Source organism: Watersipora subatra, chromosome 7 (genome assembly GCF_963576615.1).
Source record: "Watersipora subatra chromosome 7, tzWatSuba1.1, whole genome shotgun sequence".
Taxonomy (NCBI): Eukaryota; Metazoa; Bryozoa; class Gymnolaemata; order Cheilostomatida; family Watersiporidae; genus Watersipora; species Watersipora subatra.
In genome coordinates this window covers 43,113,333-43,130,059 of record NC_088714.1, presented here as the reverse complement: position 1 = coordinate 43,130,059, position 16,727 = coordinate 43,113,333, and the positions used below count along the sequence as shown (strand labels likewise).

Here is a 16,727-nt window from a genome sequence, read left to right as displayed (position 1 = left end):
GACTCTGATGGCAAGGTTAACAATATAGAATTTGTGTGTGTAATAGAGCGTTAACTATGGTAAAATAAGACTTCCATCATCTCCAAGACAGTCAATGTTACAATGCATAATCTTCTTTTCTATCCTCAGAGAAGGAGAGTGGTAGCAGTTAGCGGCAGTGAGAGGAATGCCAGATCTTCCAGAGTGATGGTGCCTGCACGCTAGCAGCGGCTGAGATGGAATGCTGCTGACGGAGATGCAACGAAAGCCAATGAATGATGCATTGCTAACAGATGTACAACGCTTAATATACTACTGTATTTGTGTAATAAAACATGACAAAAATGTTTACAATGTAATTCGCACAGCATTTCATAGTAAGATTTTCTATGAAAGAATAAAAATCTCAAAATCCCGTCGAATTGGAATGAGACTGAAAGATATATTACATAGGGGCTACAAAATACAAGAAGAGTCGAATTTAGAATATAAGCAATGCAAAGAGCAAAAGATAGGCGAAGCATGAGTGATGCTATGCGAGCTGGCGCATGGTAGATGGTAAATAAAATGACAGTATTTACAAAAAGCTGCAAGAAGGAGTGAGAGTCAGCTTGCTAGAACACAGCATGTCAAGACAATGAAATCGAGAAAAAGTCAGGCCTCTGATAGATAAGCTGCTCGATAACAACTAATAAGCATTTTGTGTGCGCCTTTGTTCAGCGTCTTGTATTTTCTGACGCACCATCTGCGCAGCTCTCGTCACCCCAGAACTCGGACCTGAGATGCTAACCACCCGATTTTGCGTGCCTGGAGCATAAACACCCCTACGACTGACAGAGACATGCGCACCTGTCATCTGCTGTATCTCTGTGATACCCCTCCCTTGCTGGCCAATTATCGCACCCGCCAAATTTTCTGCAACCTCAATTTCTTGGCTATCTGAAGCCTCAGGACTATCAGAGTTCTGCTGACCAGTGGTGAACCCACCAAACCCTCCGGAATTTTCATTGCCACTAAAGAGAGATGAATTGTTAGGAAACATGTTAGTTGCCCCTGCTTCGGCCTTCATGCCGCCGACTGGACCGAATGAGTCGCCCCCTCCCTCAGCCTTACCCTGGTTTCTAGCGAGAGTCTGTGTAAGCTGACGGAGCAGCGATGCCCCATCATCCTCAGAGCTGGTGCCTGTGTAGCCCGAGGTGTTGTTCTGGGTGCCAGTGAGGAGGGATGGCACCGAGCCCTGACTGCCATTGGAGGTGCCATTGCTAGTGGTAGAACCAGGCAGATTACGATTGAGGTTCATGAGATTGCCGAGGAGGCTCCCTCCAGTGAGACTCAACACACCATAGTTAGCGAGAGTAGACAGGGCAGTGGCTATCTCATCAGCAGCCGAATCAGTGTAGCCTGTCATCTTAAGAGTCTGGACAAGCTGCTCCAAAACAGGGTTCCGAGGGCGAGTGCCTATGTTTAGATTGTTGATTCCACTTCCGAGGTTATTGAAGCTTCTCATCACTATAACAGTAGCGATGGAATAGTGATAAATAGAAAAAACAATAGAGATGAGGAAATCAACAGCACAACAGTGAAAAACAAAAAGATAAACCTACTGGTACTCAAACTTTGTGCGGCCTGTTGCACCTGCTGCGGTGTCATGGCGCCACCCATATTTGCCATGTTGAATGCGGAGTTAGGGCCAGAATTGTTGCTCGAAAGATTGGTGAAGGAGCCACTAGGAGTTGCCATGTTTCCGGTGCTACAATGCAGACAGAGTGACTGAGAAAATCAAACAAATGTATGGAATATATCAAGAAGGAAGAGACAAATGCAAATGAAAAAAGTTCAAACTTCAAAAGTGCATACTTGTGTCCCATGCCAGCATAGTTGAGACTTGGGTAGGCGGAGCTCTGTGGGTCTGCAGCAAGCTTCTCCAATATCATAGACATGGCTGATCGAATCTCGGAGACATCGCCTTCCGGAAAACAATAAATAAAATATTAGTGCACATAATAGACGGAAAGGCCAGACTAGACACACCTCAACACAACGCATAGCCAACACACAGCCTAAATATTTGTAGGCCAATATAATATCACTAGCATGCTAAAGAATGTTCTGCAACTAATGCGAGCCCCGCAAAATTATCAATCACAAATACGTCTAAATAACAAGTCGCTAATCAGCAGTTTTCTGATATTATGTGAAGTTATCTATTTAGTTGGTATTTTTAATTTATGTGAATGGATGGTGTATTTAGTTTCCTGTTAAGTAATGATTTAACTTTATAATGAACAATCAAATTAACGTTTAATATATAATCCCAATTAACAATCACTACGAAATATATTTCCTCTGATATCGCAATGTGCCTTATTGGGGTAGCTCAATGGAGCAGCAACAAAACTTTATAATGTAGAGCTGTCACACCACATTATAAATCATTTCCGTACCGATACTGGCAATATCGGGTGAAGCATCTGTGCCCAGCGTACCAAATCCGATTCAACTCAATGGAACTACTTTTTGATAGACCTTTCACAATCCTTTTTTAATTAAGTGTTATAACATAAATTTATGTTATAGCAACTAACTATTGGATTCAGTAAATACGACAAAGTCTGTATTACTACTATCAGGTTAATGTTTGTGCTGAACACTCGTGTGCAGACAGTGCATATTCACAAGTTACACTTCCGTTTCGTGAAGTATTTAAAATGATTACACATAAAAACTCCTGCTCTGCTAAAAAAAATAAGCTCAACTCTTCAACATAATGGATAAATTGATTGTGTTTTTGGGCAAATGCACAAAAACTTTCGCCTCATTACAAGTTGTGGCAAGCTCCAGGTTACGAAAGATTTAAGACAAGGCCTTTTATCCTTTTATCTGGAGATTATATCTGCCCTTTCAGGTGTACGAAACTAATCTTTACTACAATAAGAGGTGTGTCCATCTGTCAACTCGGAGGGCCGGTTGGGAAAAATATTGCATCATACAAGATTCGAACTTGCAACTTTGGCTCTGCAGCCAGGCCATCATCTACACTAATTGCTAACATTCCCCTATTTTAGAATAGTTGTGCACATATCTACTGTAAAACCTCTATTTGAATGCCATGGTGCTCTATTTTTCAATCCTTTTCTTTGAGTGGTGCTTTATTAAAGGTGCCATTCAAATAAAGGGTGGCGTTGAATTTTTGAGGTTGAGAAGATAAATTTAACCTTTTTACGAGTGAATCAATTGTCGCCTGTATTTTGCACTCTCCTTCAGACGGTGAGACTAACCTTCATGGAAGCAAGAGATTTGCTTACATACCTCCATCTTGTCGTGGATTTTTAAATAAATATGCACGAGGAAACTGATACATGTTTCTACCAATTGATATTTATTGCTTGCGATTAAACAACAATGATCTTATAGCCTGCATTGCACGTTGTTGAAGCTTTAAAGATTTTTATTTCATTTAAATTTGAAGGTATATTTTCATTTTGTAACTAGCTTCATAAAAGTTTATTGTACTCATCAATGTTTGTTACAGTTCGCAAACATAACTGGCTTGTTATGTGCAATAGAATAGGAGTTACGAGCATCGATCCATTGTAAGCCAAGTTTAGATTATCGCAACCACGCTATCGAATAATATGCAAACTTATAAGTTTTATAAGAATCTAGCAAATGCTAAATATATATTCAAAAGCAAGTGACATAATTACAATAAAACATAAATATACTGTAATTCGTGCTGAAACAAAAATGATAATTTTTAAAACAAATATTCGCATCGTTTGCTTGGTCAGTTCCGTTCTGATTGTTGTTTTCTTTTGAAACTATTCCATATTCTTCTGACTGTTCAATACCTTCCACGGTGTCTGACCTCAACTACTCTTCTACACAGCTGAACTAGTCGATATTAGTGTCCAAACAATATTTTAGCAGAGCGACTTTTTACACGATGCCATTTGGAATAGAAACTTCTAGAGCAAATAAAGAGAAACTGCGTGTCATAAAAATAGCCTCAAAATACGTCGTAGCACAGAATCCATCATAAATGCAAAATCTTTTCCCGCATAAATCGAAGTGTCAAGACAAAAAAGTTTAGAAAGGAACTACTATTAGCCTGATAAAGTCACTAACTATTTCTATGGTGTTGCAAGTTTCTAACAAAAGAAAGTCTAATAAGTTGGAAAATGGACTTGGATACAAACAGAAACAACAAACGAATTGATTGTTATTGATGTAATTTTATTAGTACAGTTTTGTGGTCACTTTTCTAATGATCACTTGCTATTATGGGTTCATAAATATTAAAAATGTCAAATAGTACCGGTTAAATAGAAGTGGTATTCAAATAAAAGTGGCATTCAATTAAAGGGTGGTGTTTTATTTTTTGCAACACTTCTACTGACGTTCAAATAGAGGTGGCGTTCAAATGCGAGTTGTACAGTATTCTCTGCACTTTGTCCCCACACCTGAGGAGCTCTGGTGGCACACCGGACTGACAAGTTACTAGCAGTAATCAAATGAGTTTAATCTAAGTTCTAGTAATGTGTTCAATATTAGATCATCCTAATTTTAACTAAATTTATTGAACACTCAAAGTATGAACTTATGTATGAAGTAGAACATATATTAACTACCTGATACTGTAACGATTCGCTCAGGATTCTCAGACTTATGCGAGACGTTGACATGGGCACCACTGCTTTCCTTTAACTCCTTTATGTAGGCTCCTCCCTTCCCAATGATCACACCTGCACTCGAATTGGGAATGACAAACTTCGTCTAGAACATAGATAGGTAAATCATGTAATGCCAGATTGACACTGATATATGCTAAGTAGCTCTCTTAGCTACAACTAAAACAAGACTACATATTACAATTTCTATACGTACTACATAGATCTATGGGCCCGATTTTTGTTCAAACCTTTTTCCAGGGTGGCTTCACCTGCGGAATCGTTTGGAGTAAAACTTCATGAAAAATCCATTGAAAATTCCTAACTGTGTTAACTGGAGTTGCGACAGAAATTTAACAACCTAATGTCTATAAACAAAGACAATAATTTGGCTTTGAATTTTGAAACAGTCACAGGCAGTTTAGTATTTTACAATGAAAAGGTGAGCGGCAGATAACAGTTTGTTAACCATCAACAAGCGAACTTAGATGATTCTTTATTCTCGTACCTGATGATTTAACTCGAATTCTTACTTGATCTAGATAATATTTCATCGTTAAATGACTGTTATACAAAGCCTAGCTGTGAACAATGGGCAACTTGCCAAAATCTTTACAACCACATAGGAACTTGTTGGCGTATTTATGAGTAGCAAACATGCTTTCAGTTAACCCTTATGGAAGTTAGCCATTACAAGAGCTACGACTGAAAATTGTATATAGATTCTTGAATAACTCATTCAAAGATAATCCAATACTAAACTGTTTCATATGACTGTGAAAAGCAATTCCAAAAATCCTACTGTAAGTTCAATAAAGACTACTATTTTGGACAGTTTAGCCACACCTGTGTTATCAAAACACTAATTAAGGACTCGCTTATACAGATTAACTCACACTTACTCTTTTGTAGAATTCATCAAAAATAATCAGTATTTTTCTCTCATGTGCGATTGTTTTTCATTTTTGAGGTGACCTGATTGTCAGGATGTTTCGAGATTAAAATCTATGAAACTTGCCCACGATTAAAAGTTGAAACGCCAAGAAAAAAAATGTACGAAATGTAGTCATTAGTTGTTATAATTGCACTAGTTGATATCGGCTATTGTGTTCAAGTTGGAGCATTAACCATCTCTATTCTGTCGGTCTCATTACAATTATTATAGATGCCACAATCACACTTTTGATCGATCTGAGCATTTTAATCGGGATGAAATTTCATCGATTTTAATCGTGATGAAATTTCATCGATTCTAATCATGATGAAATTTCATCGATTTTAATCTTGAAACATCCTGGCAATCAAATCAAACATCGAAAACGATTGCAAATGACAGAAAAATTACAATACTTTCCAATAAAATCCCCTACAAAAAAAGTTGTAAAAGTTCATATTTAAAGCCTGGTTCACGTTGGGTACGCCTACATGTAAAAGACGGAAATCATTTTACTCTCAAGACCAGGCTACCCACAAACATAATGCATCTTTGGTGTAGCCAATGTGTTGTGTCAAAACAAGCATGCTCGTCCGCTTCAATAGAAATAAACTGACACATTTGTGATTGGATGAGCTGGTTGACTCTAACATACATACCCTGAAGACTCTAACTGAAAGTAACCTCTATTTGACCACCACTATGAGAAAAGAGTTGAAAAATACAGGTGGCACCTGCTATTTGAACGCCACTTCCATGTGAACGTCACGTTGACAATCTCTGATCTCCATAATATTAAAAGACAAGTAGAAAACTGTCCGCAAAATCGTATTAACAATGAATCGTTTACATCAATAGCAATCAATTATCTCGGAGTCCTCCATCGCGTTCAATTAGAGGGTTTGCGGTATCTATAAAATACAAGCAAAGTGACCAGTAGGACATGGTCTTCTTCATAACAATACCTGATTATGTCTTTGATAGTTTATTTTGCCATCACCATCTCCACTTGGCTTGGGCTGCGGATCAGGTTTATCCATTACTATTTGCGCAACTTCATCATGCGCCAGATGACAGGCACTCACAGTTCCAACTATGAGACAAACTCGCTCTGTTGTGCCTACAATAATTTAATAACTGTCTTGAATGCTGTTGAATTAAGATTGTTGTAAATTACGGTTGTTATGGAATATCTGGATTATTCACATGGACAAATACACCAAAATCTCAATTTGAATGCCATGGCACTGTATTTATCAACCCGTCATATATAGTGATGTTTTTATTAAAAGTGACATTAAAATAAAGAGTGACGCGGTATTTTCCGACTAGCTCGTCAGAATTTTAGGAAGATAAATTTAACCTTTTACACGTGAAGCTCTTGCTAATGTTGCCTATATTTTGCACTCTCCTCTGGGCCGAGCGACACCAATGCCATCCATTTTTTGCATTTTTATTAAACCGTTTTTCATATACATCGAAGTATCAGACCAAGCGAAACAGTCTTCAGATGAGATTGTAAATCACATTTGAACAAATCTGAAAAAAAAAGATTGAATATAGACCTTGTTGACTTTGCATCAGCGTGTAGTTCTAATGATTGAGACGACCGATCTTCTTAGTATGGCATCGCTAAAACCATGACAACCACTATAGCAACAACGAAAAAAGTCCATAATTATTTATGTAACCGAGTCATTACTAGTCCCACTTTGTGAACAGTTGCCTCCCGATCACTTCCTATTGTGGGTTCGTAAAGATCAAAGAGTGTAAAAATGACGGGCAAACAGAGATGGCGCTAAATTAAGGGTAACGTTCAAAATTACAGGTTTTATAATATATGAAACACATTGTGACAAAACCCGAAATGTCACACACCTTATATATTTTACAGGAACGATTAAAGCATATACAAAACTGTCGTGAGTAGGTAAATTTTTCAAAAATAATTATTACAAGAATTAAAAACCTTAACGACCTATCGCAGGCCTTTAGCCCAATCAAGATATTATAACCACCCGAATTCGTTGTTCAATCTGTTGCTGGGCAAATTTCCCAATATGACGTCTCATGGACATTTCATTGCCAATGACATTGCTAAGGCTGTCAGATGCACAGATGAATGAAAAGAAACCTACTCCTAAGGTTATCTGCTGTTAGAACAGTCAAAGCAAATTTTGCCACACTAATATTTCCAAGCCGTGATGATATCACTGGGCATCATCTTAGAACTTCTAATATTCCTTTTTTCTTTCTTTAGGATCTGTTGTTGTTTGTTGTAGTACTGTTTGAAGACAGAATGCATTAAGAACGTTAGTTGTTGCTCTTGCCGTAGAATGTGAAATCTTTTTATTGAATAAGTAATTGGCTTACGCTTTGTTTAAAAACGTCATAATGTCGCTCGAATTTTGAGGCATGGTTTTTAGTCCCAAGTTTTTTTACATGCACATTTAAATCTGCAGATGCATATACTGCTTAAAACACCGGTGGCAGGATCACAGGACTATCGGCTGTGAAATAAAAACCTATATGATAAGTGCTGCTAGTAGTTGTTGGTTGTCAACGCAGAAGTTCAGCGCTGTTCAACTTTTGCAAGGAGCCTCAGACAAAACCTTCTCGAAATGCACTGTACAGATGAAAGTCGGCTCTTTCGAATCGGCATGGTCATTTTTATGAGATTATCAGTGACGCAGTTTCAAGTGAACATGAGCCGCTGAGCCTAGCGCTGCAGGTGTTTTGCTGCCCAAGATTATCGACGGGGTCTCGCAGCAGATATGGGAGCCCTGCTTTGGGAACTTATATTTTTTCTAAGGAGGCGTGGTTTCTTTAGCACAAGGCAACGCTTCTCAAATAATTAGTGCATATTGTACTTTATCGACTGATATCTTGTTGATGTTTAAATTTTACTATCTTTTGTTTAACGTTACTAGACAACTGTTCTATAAACATCTACCTCACCCAACCGACATTTTTGTCATTTCCCCAGCCAAAGGGTTAATGACAGGTTTTATAAAAGTCAAGGTCGCTATGTATTATTGGCATGCCATAGAACCATAATATAATCGAAAAATATCTCTACCAGTTCATATCTATTGCTTGCAATTGATCTGTGATGATATTATAGCCTGTGTACTGCTTAGCAATTTGTTGACATTTTCTATTTTCATTTTATTCTAAATTTTATTGAAATTTTATATTTATATTAACATTGTTGAATAAAAACACATTGCATTGCACTCACGGATATGTTTGCTAGTGTGCCCAAATTAGCTTTTTATGTGCAATAGAAGACCATCGATCCATTGTAAGCCATGTTAAAATAGCCGCAATGATGCTATTAAATAACATGCTATAAATCTGCATATTTAGAAGTTATACAATAATAATCTATCAAATGATACAAATATATATTGATGAACAAGTGACATAAACGAACCATAATTATATTACGTGCAGAAACAAAAGGTGATGTTTTAAAACAAAAAATACTTGGATCATTTGGTAGGATAGCTGCTTTCTGATTGTTGTTATCGATGGAACGAACATCTTCTATTTGTCCAATACTTTCCACAATATATTCGAGCCTCAACTCTTCTTCTGCACTACTGAACTAGTTAATACTAGCGTCCAAACAATTTTTTGGCAGAGCAAAACTTTCACGCGCTGCATTTAGCACCAATGCAACGCGCAAAGGTTTGCTTACTAAGCGTAACCTTCAGTCAAAAACTTGCAAACTGGTTTTTATGTGCATGTCCTTCAAAGTATTAGGACCGCGTTAAACAAGGAACTACTATTAACCTGTAACAGTGGTTATTTCTATGGCGTTGCTTTGAAAGTTCATCTACCATCGTAAATTTACGCCAGTTTTTTATATATATGTAGGCTACTTCGAAGTAAAAAGACTGCGTTAAACAGAGAACTACTACTAGTCTGAGACCGTATTTGATTATTTCTTTGGTGTTGCTTTCAAGGTTTTAACGAAGTAAAAAACTGAAAAGCTTTAGAATAGGACAACGAAAGAATTGATTGTTATTGATATAAAGGATTTTTTAATTAAATTTTGTGGACCCATTTCTGGTGATCAGATTAGATATTATGGGCTCATAACAATCAAATAATGTCAAAGTGGGGGTCAAATGGAGGCAGCGTTCAATTGGAGTAGAGGTCTATTTTTTGACTCCCCTCTCAGAGGGTCAATTGGGAGTGACGGTCAATTGGCAGTCAATTGGTAGTGGCGGTCAATTGGTGGTGACGGTCAATTGAGGGTGGCGATCAATTGGGGTGATGTTGAATTAGAGGTTTCACGGTAGGTTCTAAAATGGCTGAACTTTACTGAAGCTAATGGAACAATTTACAAGGCAAATAGTGTTGTCTTCATGTCATCTTCATCCAAATTTTCTTCATATGGGTTCTTTTAATAAAAAACTCCAATTTTTATGTTTGTACCCTTTGTTGTAGAAACCATATTTGGAATAGTTATGAAGCGAGATGAGAAGTGTAGTTCAAGAGAAAGTTTTACTGAACAGGTTTACACAAGGTTCCATATGTAAAATGAAATATGATAGTCGTAACTATGGAAAACATGAAAGTAAACAATTATTGCTGCGAATATTTTAATCTGCAACTTGACTGCAATTGTTCCCCTGCCCTACTTTGTTTACTGTAATAGAAGTCCTGCCAGCTTTTTTAGTAAAATTTTTGTTACAGTTGGACAAGTGGGACCAAATAGAAGAAAAATAATTAAGAAAAATTAGACTTTCAGAGAATATTAAAAAAGGGTTGTGAAATTTATGCAGCATTGTTGGTTTTGTCAGGACAGATGCCATAATAACACTCATGATTGAAAACGGTCAAACACACTTAAAATGAGACAAGAATAGTTTACAACCATTAAACATGACAAACGAGTAAAGCAAATAACCTGGAAATGTGTCTTGGTTTTTAGACATCTTCATTTTGGTACCGGTATCTCTCTGTAGTTTGCCTATTGTCTCACCACCCTTGCCGATAACGGCCCCTGCAGCACAGCTTGGCACTAACATTTTTAGATGCACATCTTCTCGGGTTGTTGGATCTACAAAAACGATAATAAATACAGATTCAATAAAAAAATACAAAAAAATAAACACAATTTCACACCATTTATTTTATTTTCTAAATTAAGTACCATGACAAATATTAGGGCAGTAATTATGCATTACGTACTTTGATAGCCGACTACATAGGCCTAACCGTATTGGTGCTACTTCGAGTTTGTCATTGAACTTCGGTACATAACAATTATAAACTGCTTTACAATAAAATTATTTCTTAACTACGAAAGAAACCGACATTTTTCATAATTTTCGCTAATCAGAGGTTTTATGTGCAAGCACTAAACATCATATGGTATTACAACATTAACTGAAGGCAATGAGGTGATTCCGTGCAAAATATAGATGTTGATGTGACGGTTGTGATATTTTTTTCATTAAAACCCAGTCTAATCATATACGTATATTAAAGGTTACGGGAATAACGAGCTTAAATAGTGAACTGAATGAAACAGGTAACTCGTCTACCTAACGTAATTGTAATGATTACAATACGTTAAATAGTATGAATATACACACACAGATATATATATATATATTTAATGTATAGTTAAATATATATTATATGTTTTAGTTAATATATATATATATATATATTTAACCTATTAATCCTTCAATGCTACTCGCTGAGAATGTTGAGCTCTACAAATTACGTTATCGGAAATTGTTATAACAGTCGAACACAATATGCTACCACTAATTTATCTTAGTTTTAGCGCAGTTTACGTACAGCTTGAAAGAATAATCTGTTTCTTCACATATTCTAACCAAATATATTAAATTACACAATGATACGGACTGATTTTGCACAATTTGGAATATACTCCTACTTTCAATTGCGGTAGGCTCAGAACAAGCTAATATACATTTTGCATTTGATGAAAGTTACCTATGCCTTGGTTAGAACGTTTTGTCATTCCGTCGTCACCGTCTGAATCCAAAGGACGTTTGCGAGAATCTGTGTGTCCCTCCATTGGTTCGGTTGAAAGCTTCAAGAGTAAGATTAAAAGACACGGTACCAAGATTGTAAAAATGGCCGATTTATAATCACGTGTCCAGTCTCGTTTTCGCAACCAATTAAACAGAAACCTTTTTAATCGCATAAACCAATCATCGCGTGTTTTATTATTGCTTGAAAATGGAGCGCGATGAGGAGATACCTGAATGGGAGAAGAGTAAGGAAAATGTGCAGCCTAGAAAACATGGCCGATGTGCTGACATCTTAAATTCAGGTTTATCCGCACGATCTGAAAAAGACACTTTGACTAAACTGAAACTCGAAAAAGAGTATGTACCAGAGCTCATTAGAATCGATTTCAAGTGAATATTATTGCTGGTACCTAGCCCTAGGATTACGAACTAATGTTGAACTACTAAGTTGATAGAAGATGTACTTGTAATGCAAGAAAATCTTGTGTTAGTTTTAAATTTGCTATAAATAAAGCGTGACCAAGCCTAACACTTTGAACTCATCTAGTTACCTTCGTGAATCTTGGGAGACTCTTAATAGATCAAAATTCTCGAAGCCAAATTTAACGTAGTCCATATTTCCAATTTTTTATATTTTTACATTGCATTATTACCTTTTAATTGCTTTTCACTTTCACTAATAAATACTCCAATGTTTTGAGAAACTTTCAACATTGTAACCCGAACCTTGTAGCCTACGTTGAAACTTGAGTGTAGAGTCAAGCTTAGGCTGAAAATTGACATCAAATGTCAAAAAATCATTTGTTGAAGTGATCAGGATTGAAGCTTTACTGTTATTATACGCTTTTATATTTGCTAAACAGTTACTGTGCAAACCAAAAATATTTGCAAAAAGTGGCTGTCAATAAGAATCAGGTGAAACTGGCTGTCATTTATGATGGTATGAACTCAAATGATGTCACAAACTAGTATAATGTTGACTCTAATCTACACTACATGCAATACACCTGATTGAGCTCGTACATAAATTGACTTACCCAGTCTTCTTTCCACACAGTGCTATATTATTCTTAAAAGTAGACTGGCAACAAAATTCATATTACAGTTATTTGGTATCAAAAGATTCACGATGTCTTACTCTGCTGTGTTGGAGGTGCAAAATATGTGGAAATGTGATTACAAGCTCATAAAAACTCAAAAATGAACAGTTAATCGTCGTTATCACGGAAACGTCATAGTTTGGAATCAATTTATTTCTCTGACGTACTCAAACAATTTGGTTATTGTTTTGACACGTAATGTTATCACGTGAATTGAAAGGTTAATAAAAGGCTTAATATAAAACGCCTCGTAGCACTAGTTTATGACAAACACTTCGCGTTCTACCGGAAAGCCCTTATCAAATATAGATGCTCGCTACTTTACAGTTTTGTTTCGGCTTGGTCTAATCGTCTAGTCGTAATCTGATGTGACTCATCATTCCCGTCATATGGCGCAAACAATTTCTACAGCATTTTTCGACCATCACAGATGACCAACAGGCTCGTCATGTTTATCGGAGGATGACATCCACTCCTTCGAGCTAAGGTGGAAAAATTAAACGAATTTGTATGGTGGGTTTTGAGATATCAGTGCTCAAAATGACACCATTACAATGATGATGTAATAGACGCGTAAGGACAATAGACATGGTTTTATTGAATGCGAGAAGTATATTTGGGTCTATCCATAAATAAATAGATTTTTTGGCAAAATTTTAAAACAGTAATTTAATTAAAATAATGCTTCACATATGAAGTAGACATACCAAACCCTAAAATAGAAAAAAATTGTGGGGGTAGTGCTCCTTTATCATGTTGTAATAATTTGCTAAAGTTAGTGTATATGCACAAAATACTTTATAGTCATAATGGTAAGATAGAGATGCTTGTACACGGTATACATATTACACTGAACACAAATATCTAATTGTAATGGATTTCACAATGGCTTTGCTGCCCGTTAATGCATAAATTGGCATTGCGTGCACTGATCTGTTGGTGTGGGGCTCTTTTATAAGTTGGCATATTTTGAGTAACAATGGTGACAGGAAACATCAATAAGTTTCTGCTACACTTGTATTGTTAGTTAAAATTGGTAGTAACTTGTTTTCAACGCTAACTTTATACGCTGTACCTTTAACTAATTTCAGTTTTGCTCAAAATTGCATATCTTTCCAAAATTTGCGTCACCGCTGTTACACTGTCACCATTGTTATACCCCTCAACTCATCTACCTGTAAGATTAATTTGAGTGAATTTCACATTTAACAGTAATTTGTGGTGTTGTTGATGTTCTCATGTATGAGTTACTCATTATATTGTAAATTTAAGCCATTGTGGGAGTTGAACAAACTTCTAGCAAGTTAGCAAACGGTTGCTACCTTACAAATGTATTACTAAGACTTGCAACTCCGATACTGAGAATGGTTCAAAATTTAATCCGATCCAATCCTGTGAGAAACTTGTAACAAGCGCTTGAAACAGAATATTGTTAGGTGGAACGTCTGTTGGTCATTTCTGCTTTCAACATGGGTAAGACAACATCTGCAGAGCAGATGCGTAAATATCGTAAAAAATATGTCAGTATTCCAAACAATAGACTCAATATTTGACTGCCCTAGTCAAAATCAGAGGAGTAGAACAAAATAAGAAGCTCAACTTACAGAAGATCAATTGGAGGAAACTCGAGAAAAAGCAAGAATTAGAGTTAAGCAATACAGAGATCAGAAAAAAACTTTTGAAAGTAAAATTACCAGGTATGTACATTCATGTTTTTCTTTAAAAAACTTAATTCTTTACTACATCTGCGTACATTATGGATGTTTTAGGTTAATGTGTCAAATATTTTGTAAAAAAAATGTTATTAAAGTTTATATTCATTTTTTGTAGCAACCACTTCCCAATTTGGCAACCCACAATCTGAAGTTAAAGCTGTAAAAAAATTGATCGAGCACTTCTAAACAGCCCAAGCAAAGGTCGCCAGACCGTCCGTAAACTAGCAATGACAGTTGGACTATCATTGTCAGAAGATGGCAATAGAGATGAGAAAAGATAAAATAAAACAAAGAAATAGAAAAGTAAAAGTATGCCATTGGAAAGTTTTAACTTTTACATAGATCCTGATGACCATGCAATCAGTGATCCAGAAAGTGAGTGCAATTCCGAACCCATCAAACAGCTAGCAAGCACATTGAAAGGTGATCATGTGCTAACATTGCTGCCTGGAAAAAAAACTTCTAGGCATTATGTAGAAGTGGTAAACAGTGTAGATGCCCTCAAAGCTAAAGTGCGGGTTTTTTTTAAAGTGAAGCCAAAAAACACTTTTGTTGTTAATACAAAAAATATAGCATGGGTAGAATTTCATCACATAGCCAAGTCACTTTCTTGTCCTATTTTCTCTAAAAGAGGTCAGTAATGTTTTACAGAAGATTTAGAGCATACAGAATGCTCTAAAACATTTTGTTAGTACATTCTCACAATTACATGATCAATATAAATTTTGTCATTTTACGTTATTTAAGCTTAATCATGTTTGTTATGTATTATAACTATTATATTTTATACTTTGAAACCAATAAAAAACATTTCAAGTTAAGGCTTGTCTATATATATTGTAATCATTAGCTTTAATACCATTATTGATCTCATTACAGTGAACTTAAATACCTAAATAAGTTTACAGGATATAATATGCGTAGCGATGGTGACAATCAAATGTAACAGCGGTGACATGTTTACAAGCAGGTAGTTCACAACTACCATCTAGTATCTGGATAAATTTTAGCGCATATGTCAGCAAGCTTCTTTGAAATAAGAGAAACAAGTTTTTATAATTGTGCTTCCCAACAAATCAGAGAGTTTTAAGGATAAGCAACTAGCTCTTCAAAATGCATATTTCTCTGATGTAACGCGAGTGACACACCAACTACAAAATTTCTCAGTAAAAATCAACTTTAGTGTGACATATTATACATCATTCGAAAGAGCTTGTTGAGCTCTAAGAGAATATCTGATTTCAAATCGTATTAAATGCAATACCAATCTTTTATAATTAAATTTCTGCTCTAATTGTAACAATGGTGATTATGGATAGACCCATTTATGAAAATATTTCGACGAATGAGGTTGCATGAAAGTGGAAACAAAAGCCATATCATATCGTTCAGCTACGTCCCATTTGAGCCGTTTTGGAAAGTGATTCTAATCTATGGCGTTTTCGTGATGGCCGCGATTAACTGTTCGTTTTTTAGCTTTTAAGAGCTTGTAATCACATTTCCACATATTTTGCACCTTCAACACAGCAGAGTAAAACATGGTGAATCTTTTAATACCAAATAACTGTAATGTAAATTTTGTTGCAAGTAAACCTTTAATTTAGATAGGCCTATTGAAATGAACGTTACATGTTCCTGACTTTGAGCTGGAGTTTAGCTTCGAATCTATCACCTTCCTTGAAAGGTGCATCTAGCATAAAATGCTGTTCTAACAGTAATACTAGTATTCAGCTCTCCCAATTTTTTTCTAATATCCTCATTCATTGGCTCTGTACGGCCGCCCTCAAGTTGGCTAACGCTATTGGTATAATATTTTATCAGAAGATTTTAGAATATGCACAGTTTTTCTTTTTTTATTCTTTGGCTATTTAGTTTTCGCTGCATGATCAACAAATCTGCTGTTCTTTTGTTTATCAATTCGAATAGCTGGAGTTGCTTGTTTTTGTCTTGTATGTCCTTTAATAAGGAACACATTGATAGCGACGTCAATTGCTCAGGACTTAAGCAAAAGTTGGTTTGGTCACAGACATAAGCGATGGCATGGGTTGAACCACAGCATATAGTAATTGTATATCAGGTTAAGTGAGTTAGGCTTACATCTATTGAAAGTTAATACTCTCTTTTATCACATGTATTAATGTTGTATCAATATATTCCCGGGCACAAAAACAAACTGTTAAGTTACCACTCTTTGCTTACTATTTTCTTCTACTTCCAACATTCAGGTACTACAAATTCATTTAAATGCTAGCTTTGGCCAGTAGTGGGTCAAACTAAGGAGTCTAAGCCTTGTTACAATGTTTAAT

The 16,727-nt window shown here is 36.0% G+C and overlaps 2 protein-coding genes across 2 annotated transcripts in view; one reads left to right on the top strand and one right to left on the bottom strand.

Annotated features, from left to right (window-relative positions):
* Positions 1–275: 275 nt before the first annotated feature.
* On the bottom strand, positions 276–11,726 carry LOC137399466 (RNA-binding protein Pasilla-like). Its single transcript, XM_068085595.1, has 7 exons — positions 11,566–11,726; positions 10,505–10,657; positions 6,549–6,703; positions 4,611–4,755; positions 1,837–1,945; positions 1,584–1,729; positions 276–1,488 (listed from the first exon to the last, which is right to left on the bottom strand). The coding sequence occupies exons 1-7, from the start codon at positions 11,648–11,650 to the stop codon at positions 668–670; spliced, it is 1,614 nt and encodes a 537-aa protein (XP_067941696.1). The 5' UTR covers positions 11,651–11,726; the 3' UTR covers positions 276–667.
* An 88-nt stretch (positions 11,727–11,814) lies between these two features.
* Positions 11,815–16,727, top strand: part of LOC137400780 (mitotic checkpoint serine/threonine-protein kinase BUB1-like) — a 53,238-nt gene continuing 48,325 nt past the window's right edge. Inside the window, exon 1 of the mRNA XM_068087117.1 lies at positions 11,815–11,963. Coding sequence (XP_067943218.1) covers positions 11,815–11,963 — 149 coding nt within the window. The remainder of the gene's footprint in view (positions 11,964–16,727) is intronic.

Bases quoted from the DNA above. Each gene is read 5' to 3' on its own strand.
- LOC137399466 (XM_068085595.1), bottom strand. From the start codon at position 11,650: ATGGAGGGACACACAGATTCTCGCAAACGTCCTTTGGATTCAGACGGT. The intron at 6,704-10,504 runs GTTATTTGCTTT...AAATTATTGTAG, and splicing joins AAACCAAGACACATTTCCAG to GCACAACAGAGCGAGTTTGT. The intron at 1,946-4,610 runs GTAGTTAATATA...GTTTTCCGGAAG, and splicing joins GCGAATCGTTACAGTATCAG to GCGATGTCTCCGAGATTCGA.